General features: G+C 49.7%; 1 protein-coding gene across 30 annotated transcripts in view; it reads right to left on the bottom strand.

The window, feature by feature from the left end:
- Positions 1-15,644, bottom strand: part of LOC141934040 (hydrocephalus-inducing protein homolog) — a 163,703-nt gene that overhangs the window by 80,102 nt on the left and 67,957 nt on the right. For 29 of the 30 annotated variants that reach the window (XM_074849200.1, XM_074849210.1, XM_074849209.1 and 26 more), the window contains 6 exons: positions 12,974-13,041; positions 11,054-11,289; positions 10,128-10,228; positions 8,731-8,866; positions 8,088-8,252; positions 5,618-5,770 (listed from right to left, as the gene is read on the bottom strand). In XM_074849200.1, the coding sequence (XP_074705301.1) occupies positions 5,618-5,770; positions 8,088-8,252; positions 8,731-8,866; positions 10,128-10,228; positions 11,054-11,289; positions 12,974-13,041 (859 nt within the window). The remainder of the gene's footprint in view (positions 1-5,617; positions 5,771-8,087; positions 8,253-8,730; positions 8,867-10,127; positions 10,229-11,053; positions 11,290-12,973; positions 13,042-15,644) is intronic. The other variant, XM_074849224.1, reaches the window with a different exon arrangement.

Raw genomic sequence — 15,644 nt, 5'->3', positions numbered from 1 at the left:
GCATGGCATGGCATGGCATGGCTGCCCTAAGGGACGACTGAGGAGCCACCACACTCAGTTCTCTTGAAGCTACTTAAAGCTAGTTAATTAAAGTGATCTGGTCATTCTGGCCTTGCACGAGTGAAAGAGGAAGCAGAACTCAGTATTAAAAATGCAGCTGTACTTTACCGAGCCACAGCTCTATCGAGAGAGCATTCACACCTTTGTCAGCCGACCCATCACTCCTCACGGAGGCTGCACATGAAGGGAAATAAAACCCCATCCTACATCAGTTGTGCACAGAGCCTCGTCCCAGGTGTTTCAGCAGTCCTGAGGTGGGGAACCCTGTGTTCTTCATTTCGAAGCTGCTCTTTATCCGCACAAACTGCCAGTGGCAGAAGAGAGCCCCAAACCGCCCCGAGCCCCAGCAGGAGGTGGAGGTCAGGGCATGAGGCTGGCTAGATGCTCCCACCAACCACCAGCCGCCTCCTGGCACCTCAGCACCAGCATCTCCTCGGCAAAAGCACGGATGGGGACCACTTTGGTTTAGCCTCTGCCCCAGAGCACCATCAAGGGGATGTTTTATGAAATCAAAAGGCAGAGGCTCTAAAACAAAAAAGTAGCGTGGCACTCACTGCCACTGACAACAAAGCCTAACTTGCCAAGCTTGGTTCAGCCAATAGCAGACTGCTGAGTGAGCTAACGAAGCTTGTCCCCATTTGTGTCCCCGGTCCATAGCCCACCCCTCCAGATCCCAGCTGCGCTTCCTTGCTGGGCTGGGGAGATCAGGGCCACCTGGTTTGATAACCAAACTCCTCCTGCTTTTCCTTTGGGAAAAGCACCCGGCTGAGTCACTCTTGCTTGTAGGAGCATAATTGCCTTGAAGATTCTACCCTTCTTTAATCCAGTTAACCAACAGGTGCAGCACAATATGACAAGTTTAGTTTCCCTAGACAAGCAGAATAACAATTTCTTCCATTACTGAAAAACAGCAATTCTGAAAGGGCATGAACTCATGTAAGATACCTTAGGTGACAAAAACCAAACTCTCCCCTGTGGCCAGGTTTCAGGCACCTTTTCCAAGGTCTCCTCCAAACGTCTGCTCCCCTTTCTAAGAGCCACATGCTCTGGACCTAAGCCTGGGCGACACTGGGAGGGACACAGCCTTCCACCTTCCTCAGGTTTTGGTACAACCGGTCACCAGGGCAAGACTGACGCTCCTGGCCATGACCCCTGCTCATGACTGATGCCGTGTGTTTCCAGGCACAGTTGGCTACAATGAATGGTTCCCTCCAGCTGTGGCAAGACCAAACTGGGTGGAAATCAGCAAATTGGTACTGCTGTATTAGCAAAACATGGCCTTTAAAACCTAAACCAATGGTTTAAGCCTAAAGGTGAGCTTTTGGAGCACCATGAGGCTCTGGTGGGACAGCTCCAGAAAGAGTTAAGCCTGTGCATCTTATCTTCAAAAGTTCTGCTCACCTTGGAAGAGACCACATATTCAGGGCCAGTGCTGCCCATACCCTGGAAAGTTAATTTAACACTCATTTCTAAATAGCATTGCAGATATCATTTGAAGGGCACAGCACTGTCTGTCTGCCTGTGCCTTGCTACGAGCAAACACTGATGGGCCGGCTAATTATTCAGATGCTTGGGGGGAAAAAAAAAAGCAATTTACAGTAGATTTAAAAAACAGCCCCTCTTGCCAATTCAAGTCTTCTCCAACTTCAGTTGGAGAGAGCTACAAACAATGCCAACACGCTCTTCAAAGCCTTCCCTCCCCACAGCCTGAACAATTCGCTTGGATATCAGCAAAACTGCCCATCAGCCAGAACAGGAAACAGAATCACTACAGCAGCATCCCTTTATTGGCACTGTTTTAAAGTTTATCTCCATGTTTTGCTGTCTCTCCATACGGCCATTTCTTTAATAAAGGGAACATGGTCAAAAGCTTGAGATAGTAAGCAATGAAATTAGTAAATGAAACAAATCCTGCACTAATGAGGAGAGAAGCAAGTACAGGAATGGGACCTGCATGTTCTCCCCTTGCTTACATCACGTTTGACCATGAGCCTTTATACACTGCCTGAAAATCAATTGACTTTTCTTCAGTGAATCCCAGTGAGAAGATAAAGAGTTACAGTTGTTTGGGTTTTTTTTAAGTAAAAAAACCTGGGTCTCTTCTGCAATGTCAGCTCCACTTGAATCTGACGGCAGCTCGTCCCTGGGAAGGTGCAGGGGGATCCACTCACCAGGCACCCTCCTGAAGAAGACAACACATCTGGCTGTACGACCGCTGCTGGAAACCAGGCAGCAGCGAGCTCCACCAGCAGCACAGGGCTCTGGATTAGGGAGGTCAAGGATCAGGTCGAAGGAGTCAGGACCCCAAATTAGGACTGTCATAAGAAGAGGAAATCCCAAGAAAGGTCTTCTCCCTCCTCCCTCATTACAAGGCACTGGGAAACCACCGTTTGGCTCCCTATGGTAGCACATGACAGACCCAGCATGGTGGTTATGCAGGGAGAAGAAAGCTGCCACTGATTAACAAAAATTACACCTCTGTATTTTGTTTCCCGATCACACAGGCATGATATGCAGCTGCCTTCCGTGGTGCCAAGAGATGTCATTCTTAGTAGCTGAATAAAAGATCCCCAAGAAGACAGAGTGACAAAGAACAAGTAGGAAATGATCAAAGAACGATGCTTTTTCCTTTCTGCGTTTCTGCAGGGAGAGCAAACACTTCCATTAACCAATATAACTCTTTTGCACTTGCCAATATGCCAAAAAAATCAGACACTTAGGGAAAGAAGATGACAGCAGCAGCAAGGAGGAGAAACAGCCATCTATTTCAGCAGGTTGTATCAGTCCCCAGCTAAGCTGCAGCAGCCCCTTCACCTCGACCTGTTCCTCCAGTCTTTTCTGCCCAAAAAGGTGCAAACCCTCCCCTTGCTGGATCCAGAGGATCCTCTAACAGGGCTGCCTGGCAGCTGGGAAAGCAATCTGACAAGGAAAAGTATGTCAGACACACAGGATTCAGCACGGGATGACACACTGGTCCCAGGGATCACAGACCTGCAGACACCCTGGCACGCAGGGATAAGCCAACAGAGGACTAGGCTACGAAGTCCCTACGCTCTTCTTCAGACCCAAAAAAGGCCCATCTCAATGCACAGACTTGGAGGCTTTTTATTTATTTTTTTCTGGTGGCAGAGCTGTTCAGTGCTGCTCCCCACAACTCAGAATATAAAAGACTCAACTTATCCAACAGAGAGAAGAGGAGATGGTACGGGGAAGCCTGTGCACAAGGGGTACACCAGGTAATTCCTTAAGTCACCACCCCAAAGTGAAGTTATCCACAAAAACGCATCTTGGCTTGCTCAGATAATGCTCTTTTCTCCCATAGAGGAAGAAGAAATCTTGGCTTGAAAGGAACAGCCATTTGCATGTGATGGTTAATACCACCACCAAGGTGGCACCATGGCCATCTGCATTACAGCATTTTCCTTTCCTGTTTCGAACAAGATACCAACCCTTTACTTGCCCTGTTGCTGTCCCTTAATTTCATCTCATTCGGTTTGTGGAGCTGCCAGTCAGCATGCTGTAACATTGCTGATCCAGTGCTGCTGTGAAAATTTCAATCACAGCTCCTTCATTTGAGCAGGGACCATGATCTATAAGCCTAACTGCAAACAGCCACAGTTTTGAGATCAGCCATCAAACGGGAGACAGGGAAATCACAGCTTACCGTCCTGCAGCAATCTCCAAGCAGGAAATCAAAGCAGCAGCTTTTCCATCTCAGAGAACACAAGACTTGGGTTCAGGGGCTCAACTGGATGCAGGATGCCCAAGTCACCCCCCAGCTAGGCTAAGGGACAGCCTCTGCTCTCAGAGGTACGTGTGCAGTTCACCCTGATGCCCGACTGCATCTCAAATTTTATCTCCAAAATTATCCAGTCCTCCCTTCTTCCCATCAAAAACCGGCCAGGCAGCCTAAGGCAGCAGCAAAGGGCGAAACTTCAACTGAGGCAGCAAAGCAGCACCAAAGGAGGCAGCTGCTGAGGGCAGGGGAGCAGCTGGAGCACACCTCGCCTGCCACAGTGCTGCCTCCGCCCAACACGCTCTGCATCAGGGGGCTGAAGAGTCTGAAGAGCCCTTGTTGAAACGACTGATCGAGCAGGTTCTCAGGACCTGCTTCCTTGAACACCTCCATGATAGCAGCAGCTGTCCTGAGAAGCCGAGATGCTCACCACGGGGTAAGTCAAGCCTGTGGGGTCAGCAGGGGGGACTACGGAGCAGCAGAGCCCACCCTTACTGCAGGGAAAGAAACCATCCCTGAACCACCTCGTATTATTGTTCTATTTATTGATTAGCCACAATATTGGCAGAGATTGCAGTGAAGCAGGATAGGATTTATTGCCCAGTCCCATACCTTAGGGCCCTGAGGCAATGCAGAGGCAGATATACCCTGCGAGTCCCCCGGGTACACTGCAAGCTGCCCGGGGAGGGAAGGAAGGCGTGAGACTGGGACAGCAGTGCCTGAGCAGCTCTGCGGGTCAGTGCCTGGTATGAGCTCACAAACCCCATCATTCATACACCAGTACCACCCACCCCAGGTGGCTTGCTCTCTGCAGAGTTGGAAAGCAGGTTTTCATTGTGGAATCAAAGCAAGCTGCTCTGGGAATCCCCCTCTTTGAGATTACATTTATCCCCCAAACAGCTGGAAAAGCAGCACAAGGGAAACTCAGCCCCTTCCTTGGCCCAGGGGCTGAGCCTGTACTCTCACACACGGCCTGATGCTCCATCCACAACACCAGTCCACAGTGTCAGGTCTGGGCTAACCAGCCTCTGAAGTCTGACCCACCTAGCATGGAGAAGAACAAACCTCCTCCAAACCCTGTTTTCAAGCCCCTCACAGATCCCCCCTCCAGTGGGGAGCACACCCCACCCAGCCTCAGCACACGAGCCCGTCCTGGCTGCATCAGCCCTGCTCCCCCTGCCAGGCAGCAACCCAACCTCCTTCGGCTCTGCAGCTTCTCACACTATGCGGCCTCCATGAATTAAAGAGCCTTTTTCTGCAGCCAGTCTCCAGAGGTGCTCTGCAATGTGACAGAGTCCACAGACTCCATAAGTACATGACCCTTACACATATATTCTTGTGCAACAACCCAGCTGCTTTGACCCCCAGTAGGTGTGAAACTCACCTCACTGCGAGCAGTTTGAGGACAGACCTCACACCCTAGTCTCTATCATTAACAGCAGTTCGACACAAAGCAAATGCAGATCTAACAGGGAAACCGTGCGGAAACCCATGCCCTTTCAGGAGCAAAGGGCCACAGCGTTCTCTTGGTCTCGGAGCTCCAAACACATGACTCAGAGCTAAATACCTTCCACAAAATAAAGGGAGAACTTGCAAAAATGATCCAGACTCATTTCTGCTCAAGCATCTATGCAAATTCTCTGTTTTACTGAGGGGTCCCCCAGCTAAAACTGCCCCCAGAGCCAGGCTCCTCTTGCTGCATTGTGATGGAACATGTTGCTTTCTCAATCATATAGTGATATGCAAATGTTGCATATAAAAATCAAGTCACAGGTTGCTTGTCAGTCATTGTTGTTGGAAAACAGCCCCACAGATACTTACCATCTCTGCCCTGAAGGATGCAGGGATGACACTCTGATTGGAGAGGTGGAGAGGTCGGGAAGCATATTGTAGAACTTGGATACTGCCAAAATTTATCTTACTTGGATGCACGTAGACAACTGGTCCTTCTCCAGTGCTCACGAAATGGATTTTCTGCTCCAGGAAGTGGGTAGGAAAGATCAAAAAAACCAACAGGGGAAGTTTAAAAAGATTAGACAGCTCTAAGGGTACACCTAGACTGGGGGATAATTATGGCTGTTTGAAGTTTTCAGTGTTGTAAGACTGAAACAGAAGGCCTGGAGCAAGTGTGGGGCCTGGACTGATCCCATCTGAAAGCCACAAGCTCCCGTTATCAGGGGATAAAGAAACCCTGTTTCCCGTGCTTGCTTTCCCACACCTCCTCCACACTGTTAACTCTCCTTCCTCTACTTGTGCCTGCTCCCACTCCTTTTACTGCTCAGTCTTGCCCCAGACCACCCTCCCTGACTTCTGCTGCTGCACAGCACACTTGGACAGGGACTTTAGTCCCAAAGCTACACCTGTGAACGCCAGCACAAGTCAGAAGCAAAGCAGGCCCTTTAGAGTAGAGATCACGCAAGTTAGTTGCCTCTGATTTGCAGACGTGTATTCCTGGTATTATATGGATAATGGGCATTAATTATTAATTACATAATTCAAGCAGTACTTTTTTCTTTTGACAGTCTGAGACCCAAAAGTTTTGCTCTTGCAGAACTGGCACAGACTATTGGAGGAGGAGTGTGGATCCCTTGGCTAAACCACCTTCTCACATCATTAAAAACATTCAGGAGGCATTCAGGAGATTTAGCAGCATCATTTCCATTCATTTTATTAAAAGTTTAAATCCCTGTAACTACTTTCAAAATGTCAGCCTTTCTTTCTGTTACAGAAAGCTTAAGGTTCCCAGGAACCCTCTGACATCCTCTTTCATGCTCAGAGAGATGAGAAGACGGTTTAAAACAGCTGCTTCAAAAGTTGATATCACTTTAAATTAAAGTTTAATTAACTATATTTGCTCTTGATTTCAGCTAGATGAAGCCAGGACACTACAGACAACATTCTCTTGCCTACATTTTGTTGTCATTGCTGCTGATGTGTATGCCTGAACGTGAACATCATCTTTCAGGAGGCTTTAGTCCAGGAATGCTTTGCCTCATCCATTTCCAAGCTTGGTAGAAAACAAAAGTCTCTGTGCTCCAGGTGCAAGCGGTGTGGAGACTCATGAGTCTTTGGCTGGGGCTCTGGCAAAGAGATATGATGGATGTTTCTCAGAGTGATGGGCCTGACTTTCAGCATGGCCTCTCACACAGCGCTTGCTTTAGCAGGATTCAGGGACGTCCCTGTGTGCTCCTGAACAAAAGGCCTAACGAAGCACCAGTGCTGTTCATCCAATAGCAGAGCAGAGTACGAGACCCAGGGGTTGTTCTGGGCTTCAGACTGGCCTTCTTATCCCGTCTGACCTACTGTAATTAAATGCTGTGTCAGACACTTAGATTACCACCTGGGATGATACATCCTTCCTCTTCTCTAGGTGAAGTGGCTGCAAGTATACTTGAGATTACAAGACCTCCTGACCTTGTTAATGTATAGAAACCAGTAAAGTAGGATGTTTAGTTTTAACATTAACCATCACTTGTGTTTCACTAGCTTTTATTTTTCCTGTATTTTACTGCAATGTCTATAATTTCATTTATACTCTTTTCCTACCTACCCTCTGACATCTTACCCGCTTGTAAAACATCTTGAAACCTGTAACTCCTTGCCTAGTGGAGATAAAACAGGCCTTGGACAGTCTGGCAAACTCCCTGAGTACATCCCTGATAACAGGGACCTAAAAATGCAAGACAAGTGCCTGAGAAGACGCCGGTGTCAAGAAAAGTGACTGGAGGCTGGTTTAAACCAACCCCCTCAGAACAAACAGGAGCTGAAGAACAGATGAGGTCACTCTGTGACCAGATATGGACACGAGAAACCTAAAGTTCACTAACGGACAGTGTGAGAAAGGCTGTGGGGACCCCTAAGGAGGGGAGAAGACCCTCACTCTGTTTTTACTACGCATGCTCAGACTATGTAAATGAATTCTAAGAACCCATTAGCATAAAACTGCCTTTTCTACAAAATCTAATGCATATGTATGTTTTTTGTGTATATTAGTCAGAGAGTTTTGTTAGTAAGTGTGGCACTTGTGGTGGAGCGATCCCCAGTGCTGCCCAGCGCTGTGAATAAAGAATCCCTGCTGAGCAGTTATACTCAATTCTGACTGAGTGAAGCCCTTTGTTTCACAGGCATTAGCTGTCGCATATGCCACAGACCCCTTCTTTCCTTGTCCACACCAGCATATATTACAAGTTCTTGTTTTCCCAGGAAGGATCCCCGGAATTAGCAACCCTGCCTGACACTTCACACCCCACCAAGATGAGTCGCACAAAGGCCCACGTCCCCTGGAACTCACCAGAGGGGATCTTTCACTCCCAAACACTGCAACATGAGCAACAGTGTCCTGCTCTCCCGTCACCTGGGCCTCCAGGGTCAATGGGACCTCCACCGAGCCGCGAGGCTGGACAATCCCCCACGGCACGGGGCTGGAGTACCACACAGCAGCGTCCTCCTTGTGTTCCTGTAAGGGACAGAGTCAAACGCAACACACAGGAGTGACCTTTGAGGAAACTTTAAACCTCTCAACATCTACACAATGGCAATTCACACACATTTTCAAAAATCCCCAGGAGAAAGCAGAAAGGTACAAAGCAAGATGCAAGACTTGTATGGGCTTAGCGTCCTCAGGGGGTCCAAAAGCTGCTGCACCCACAAACACCCACTCCTGTGCTGGCAGCCTCCTTGCAGCAGCTTTTCATAACCCTCTACATCCAAATACATTTGGATCTACATCTACATGAAAGCATCCCAAAGACTAGAATATAAACTGCTTCCTAAAGAGTTTAAACTGCTTCCTGAAGTTTATATTCAGGTAGGTTCCTTTTCTCAGCAACCTTTAGGTTTGAATATAAACCAGCAAGGTCTTATCCAAACCCCTTTTTTCCCCTGATAAACCCCTTGATAACATCTGAGGGCAGGAGGCGGATGCAATGCCAAACCTGAGGGAGAACCCTGTAGCAGCCTGGAAGATCGCTGTCATTCACAAGGGTCAGCATCTGCTGATAAGGGAATTTTAGAAAGCACCGTCCAAACATCACGACAGGGTTGAGCACTCGCAGTGGAGGAACCATGCATCTAGGCAAAGAGAGGACCAACAGGGAATTAGAGATACCAAAAGAATGTAGAGTTCGTTTACTGCCCAAGTAGCATGAAATAGAGCATAACACACTTGTCAAAGAGACACTTCATACCCCTACAGCGATAAATGGCCTTTAACTTCTTCTGACTCCACCACCTCCTGTAAAGATGGGGCAGAGCCCTGGGACTCAGCCTCGCAGAGGCTGCCAAGTGCCGAGGCAGCGCACGGTGCCCTGTCCCAGAGCTGCCTGATCAGCTCTGCCCGCTCTTTGCCCCAGGAGGCTTGCAAGGACCCTCCCAACAGTCCCTGCAAGGTGTGAGCTCTGGGGGAGCCTTCCCACTGAGGACCAGCGCTCACCAAGGCTCAAAGAGCACAAGATTCCAGTGTCTCAGTGAAAACGACTCCCTCCTCTCCCACACCGCTGTTGCCCTGCCTGAGAACTCAGCCCTTTGCCCCAGCGATGGAGGGCACAAGCCACCCCCTGCCTTAGGCAGTGGGGGATCCCCCTCTCCCAGTTCCTGCACCCCCACGGCTCCATGCACTGTCTGTCCCCATTTGCACTTGTTTTACAAAACTGCAGCCCAGGCACTGACTGGGTGACTCTGCCTGGGAGAGGGAACAGCACAGTGAACTCATCCCTCTTGTAATCAAACCGACACCCCCTGCAGCACAACAGGATTGAATGTGGCTGCAGCAAGAACAACTTTTGGCTTAAGTCTGAGAACATTAATGCTCAAAAGAACCAGAGGGAAGAAGAGAAACATGAGCTCACCTTCCACATCAAGGACTATTTTCCCCTTCGTAAGATCGTGCTTTGAGCTTTCCCTCACCAGTCCTGCCATAAGCCCCTTTCCCATTCGCATGCACCTTCGTTAACTGACCCAGACACCAGCTCTCAGCAGGCTGCTCACTGCGGCCCAAATGAATGTTGTAGTTTGGTTGCAACCCAGCACAAGTCCACCACTTGCAGGAAGGAGGAATGATGGCCCTTTGGAAATTTATTACACCTCAAGCACCGAAAAACAGGCCAATAATGAATATAATTACTGTTCCCCTTAGAAAAAGGCTCAGGGCCATGCCTGTCCGTGGAGCACAGGTGCTGCTTTCAGAACACTGCCGGTCTCACACCTAGCTGGGCAGAACTAGCTCATTAAGCAACACTTGTCATTTGGAGATGCAGCCAGCAAACCACGTGCAAGGCAGCGTGGTGCTGGATGCACGAGGAGAGACGACGAGCTGCAAGGAAAGCGCCGATACCTGGCTGTGAGGAGCAGCGCCGACACCGCCTTGCCAACACCGCACACGTCCACCACCAGTGCCAGCTCGTAGCTCTTCACAGTGTTGGAACACAGGGTGACCTGGGGGAAGAGAAGAGCATCAAACACTTCATCACTCCCAAAAGCCATCGTCCACGTGTGCTGTCCTCCAGTTCTCGTTCCACGGGCAGGAAAGGGAGGATTTTGCCCTAACTCTTCTGCTGGTCCATGTACAGAGCACAGTTGCTGGGAGTAACAAAAGTCTTCTGACAAATCTGCTTTGTTAAATACACCTTGCACTTACCAGGGCATACGTAAGCACGATTAGATTAACGCTCTACTCACCACTGTATTAAAATTAAGGGACTAATTTTTAATCTCAACTACAACAGCACAAATCCAGAGGCCATCTGTTGACTTCAACATTCAGCTTTACACTGGGAAGCTGAGGGCAAAATGCAGCCCAGCAGGTGCTGTGCAGTCCATGGCTGCCAGAGCTTCTCCAGTCCCCACTGGAGATCACCGCAGTGAATACAACTCATTCTGCTCATCAGGAGAGGAGAAATAAGACCGGGAAGAAAAGCAAACTGCTTTATACAATGACATCTCTCTTTTTAACAGCCACCTTCTGTCCTCATCCTTCCTCTGCCCACTTTGAATCAAAGAAACTGCTCAAAGCAGCTCTCAGAAACATATGAATGGCTTCTGTCCTTGACCATATGGTTCATGATCTTCAGCTTACGATTTTGGAAACAAAGCAGTGGTCCTTCAGAAAAGCCCCAGAGTAACCCAGCGAGCAAAACCCTGACACTAGTGCAGGTATCTTACCCGCGTTATGCTCAACACTAGCGGTGCTAAAGCCCTCTCATCCCTCAGAGAAGCTCCAGCTCCACCCGCCAAGCACGTATGGCCGGACTCTTCCCATACCTGGATATCCAGGAATCCCAGGGGGCGGATGGTCCCTCTGCGGGGCTTTATGGTAAATTCGGTTGGCCTGAGGCGAGGTTGGGCTCCCTTTCTCCGGAGCAGGCGAGTATTGTCTGACATCTGAACAGAACTGCTGACACTGGGCTCTCCCAAGCCGTCCCCAGGAATGCGAAGGTTGAAGGTCAGGGGCACCAAGGAGGTGTTAGTGAGGCGACACGACAAGGTGTGAGGAAAGCCTAGGAAAATGACACAAATATGAATTTATGCACCAACTGTCCTGTGATTCCTGGTGTGAATAGCCTGTTATGATAAAACTGGGCTTGGAGCTTAGCTCTTTTCAATCTGAAGTACAGCTAACTGAGAAGCTACGCAAGGAATTAACTGTCACTTAAGTTCCCTTTTACACTGATCACAGAGATTGCTTCCTTGGAAATGCCCACTCTTGGCGATGCTGAACACCAGAAGTTTCTCTAACTGTGAGGACCTCTCTCATCTGCCCCCAGACCAGCACCAATTATTTCTCACTTACGAGTGTCCATCCTCAGAAGTCAGCAGGAGCCATGTTCCACCTTCCCTAACGAATGGGACATGGCTTCCACACTGCACACTGGCCCGCAAAGGTCGACATCACTTTAGCTGTGATACTCGCCTTCCCTCATGGAAAACCAGTGACACAACCACACCTGGTGGGGTGTTCTGCAGAGACCTGCTCTGGCATGGACATCTGGCTTGGCTGGCCAGCTCTGCGAGAAGGAGACATCTCCCATGGCCTGCTTACCAAGCGTCGTTTGAATACAGACGGGGAGGAAAACCAACTGCAGCCACAGCGGGGAGTTTCTCCGTGTCCAACACCAGTGCCCACTGCCCACCTCCAGCAGTTACTCCAGCAGGGAGGCAGGAGGGGCACAGAAAGGACAAACACAGACTTCACAGTCCCAAACGAGACCAACGTCGCCAGATGCAGGTCAACAGTCAGCAGCACAGTTAAAAGCAGCAAAAATACAATAGCTGCCTTCAGCTGAAAAGGCCTTATTAATGAAATGGGATTGAGGAGGATGAATCTCCTATTACATAACTACATTTCTGCCTGGTGTGTTTCTTGTTGTTTTATTCAAAAGGAAATAAAGAAGTGGCAGAGTGGTGATGGAGGGAGGGGAGAAGCGGCTAAGGAAAGGTAATGAGTCTTCTTAAAAAGTCCATGAACAGCATGAAAACACAGAGGCATCCTGGGCACAGAATGATAATGGCCCTTCAACCAATCCACAACTGATTTCACATTTAAACTGCAGATCATCTCAGTAAAAAGCCTTTTGTGAGACTGAGATGGAGAACCAGAATCTGTGTTTCAAACGGAGACGCTCTGGATGCTCAGCCCCCAGCTCTGTCAGCAGAGCTGGGCTTGTGGTGGGGAAGGAGGAGCCCATGGTCCGAGGACATCAGTGCCTGATTCAGAGCTACTGCCTGGGCATGTTACCTGGTGGGTGACGACGAGGGGCCCTCACAGCGTTAATTAACATCTCGCACTAAAGGTCAGGCAGGTAAATGGTATCCTTGCCTTGCAACAGGAACATTTACCCAGAGCACCTTCAGGCCAGTACGTGGCTTAAACTCCCTTCTGCTGCAGTCCCGTCCCCTGGGCCCTTCTGGGACAAGGACTTTCACAGTCATTCTGCTGCCAAGGATTGGGAGATGGGGGCTGAACAGACTAGGAGGACACCAGAAAAAACTGACTTCCTATCCCTTTGGTCCTATTTGATCTCACGATGGCACAAGACCGCCTAAGCAACCAGCAGCCCTGGCTTTAACACCCTGAAGGCTGCTATGGAGGAACACAAGTGACAGATGGTCTTAGGTTAAAGTGCTCCATTTTGGTAATTCACAGAGCTCTCAACCTGTGGCCCAAGCCCAGGGCACACTCACCAAAGGAGACATCACCGAAGTGGAGGGCAGGGACGTCGAAATGAAAAGTCGGTCCAATGACACAGCCCCTGCAAGGACAAAGACGGGCAGAGGAGGCGTTGGCTCGGTTAGAGAGAATGGCAAAGCGTTCAGCTTTCCTTACCGCTCGGGTGGGTAAAAGCTGCTCTTGGAACCACGGTGGGTTTCAAATCAACCTGCCACCCCTGTGCTCAGCACAGCACCCATGTGGACAGCAGGCAGCCAAAGCAAAGTGGTCCGCAGACGACAGCTGCTGCTGAGGCTCAGGGCACCACGGCAGGGTGTGCCCCCACGCTGCTGCTGGCCCCATGAAGGTCGCTAAGCAAGGGATGGCTCTGTGCCTCGGTTTCCCCACCCCTAACATGATGGACAGAGGTGTCCACACACAAGGGGACTCATTGTAAGTAGCCTTCCCAGCCACAGGTTCCCTGCTTTGGTACTTCTTAGCTGGAACTGGTGTTTCCATGGAGTATATGAACACCTTTCTCAGAAGACCTGATGCACACAATCATTACACATGCAGGACTTTGAGACATGAATCCAGGGGAGCCCCAAACATCCATTGAGAAGAGCAGCAACAGTTCTACACAGCAGACAGTTGAATCTTGGAGGGAGGTATCAGCTTGTCACCAGTGCACCAGCTGACACATCCAAGAGCAACACGTCTTAAACCGCCGAACACGGGTGTCCTGAACCCACCTCACCACCTTGCCCATCCTTCAACTCAGCAGACAGGCTCCAAACTCCAAAACTCACTCACATCCACTGAAATCAGTACTTGAAGCTGCACAACATTCATTAATTGATTTCATGGTTGATGACAATCAATGCCAGCTCTGCCTCAGTTAAAAATCAAGGGCCGCAGTGAACAGTGCCTTCTCATTTTATTCACAGGACTGCCGCTGTCATTGTCCACATGTTCTGCACATGAACAGACCCCAGCATCCCGCAGGAGGGACCTGCGTCCACCCGTGCTGTCCCATTTCCAGCATCCCTTTCCAAACACCAAAGAAACAAGCATCCAGCACCTCGTAAGGTTGGTTTCCAAGTAACGAATAATCACCTATGGTCTTGGCACCTTCCGACTGCACAGTCAAAGAGCACTCAAAAACTGACTTTCAGGAGTTTCAATCCAACACTACTTCTCGATTCTTGCAGCTGAATCAGCTCCTAAGAATGAGCCAGGTACCAAATCCCTGCTGATGGTGGAGTTCCCTCTCAGGGACCTCACATAACAGACTTGACCTCCCAAGCCCTGACAGCTTACTCTAGATGGAGCAAAGGGAGCAGACACGCTTTCCATCACAGCATTTGCCAGGAGATGATGGAAAACTACCTCCAAACCAGCCACAACTGGGGATGACACCAGGAAACTGCCAAGGCTGAGCCTTGCCAGGCAAGCGGGGAAATGACTGCCATTTCTGCTGCGTGCACCGAATCTGTGCTCTAGGAAGTTAAACTGGAATGACTGCCCAGAAGGCTCAGGCAAGGAGCCAACCCAGAGCTGATAACAGTACAGCTTGCAAGAGAATGGGGGAAAAGGCAGTGGTTTTGGCAACAACTGTGATTTACAGTAAGTAATGTATGTGTGAAGGGAGATCAGGGTCCCAGCAGAGCAGGAAGGATAACACAAGGCAGGAGAGGAACTGCTTGAACTCTCATCCCCGTTCCTTCCTTTGCAGCCCAGCGTCCCACCAGCCAGCTCGCCTCCGTTCAAAAGAACCAGAAGCTTTTCTCAACGGAGAATGAAATCCAGTGCACAAAAGCTTCCGAAGAGGGAGGCTCAGCTGGAGCTGGTGGGTGGACATCTCAAGGGCATTTGAAAACAAACAGCTTGAGCTGTGGGGCTGGAGAATGACAGAAGGGCTGGAGAGGGATCCTTGAAAAAGGCAAGACAGAGCTCAAGGAGGCAGATGCCATCTCAGGGAGGAGAGGACTGCAATGGGAATTGCTGCTGAGGGACAGCTGCATGGGAGCAGCAGGTGTGCTGGGGTGCCATCAGATGGGCTGCATAGGAGCCACCATCCAGGGAGGAGGAGTACAAGGATGGGGAAGAAATAAATAAAAAAGGACGAGCAATCCTCTTTCACTGAGACAGAAGGTCTGCACTGAGCCCAGGGGTGTGCTGGCCAAACAGGGCAGAGAGTGGCCACAGAGAAGGGGAGGGCATGCTGGGCACTGGGAGCCAGGGCATCACTGGGGAAAAAAGGACCACTTCATTTGGCTGTGGGGAAGCCAAAACACAACCATCCCTCCGACAGCTCCTTCCTTCCTTCCCCAGGAGCAAGGCCACTGCGGGGCAGAGGCAGCAGGCACTGTCCAAGCAGTGCTGTATTCTACCTGTGGTAAGTGCAGCCTTACCAGCAAAACCTGCCCTTGCTCAAGGAGAAAGCTGCTCATGCAATAAACCCCGTGACCAATTTGGGGGAGGGACAGAGGAGAATAAATTGATTGTGAAACGTTCCCTCTTGATTTCCAAAAAAAGCAGCACTTTCCTTCCAAACACAAAGCCAATGTAACTGTTTCTCTACTGAGGTCACCACTCTTCTCGTGCAAAGTAATAACCTTTTTTGTTCTTTTTTATCCATTTCCCTCACCTTATTGGTAAAATCAACCACAGATTCCTCCCATTGCTTTACTGCCTTTGTCTAGT

This window comes from Strix aluco, chromosome 24 (assembly GCF_031877795.1).
Source record: "Strix aluco isolate bStrAlu1 chromosome 24, bStrAlu1.hap1, whole genome shotgun sequence".
Lineage (NCBI taxonomy): Eukaryota > Metazoa > Chordata > Aves > Strigiformes > Strigidae > Strix > Strix aluco.
This window is presented reverse-complemented; position numbering and strand designations above follow the sequence as displayed.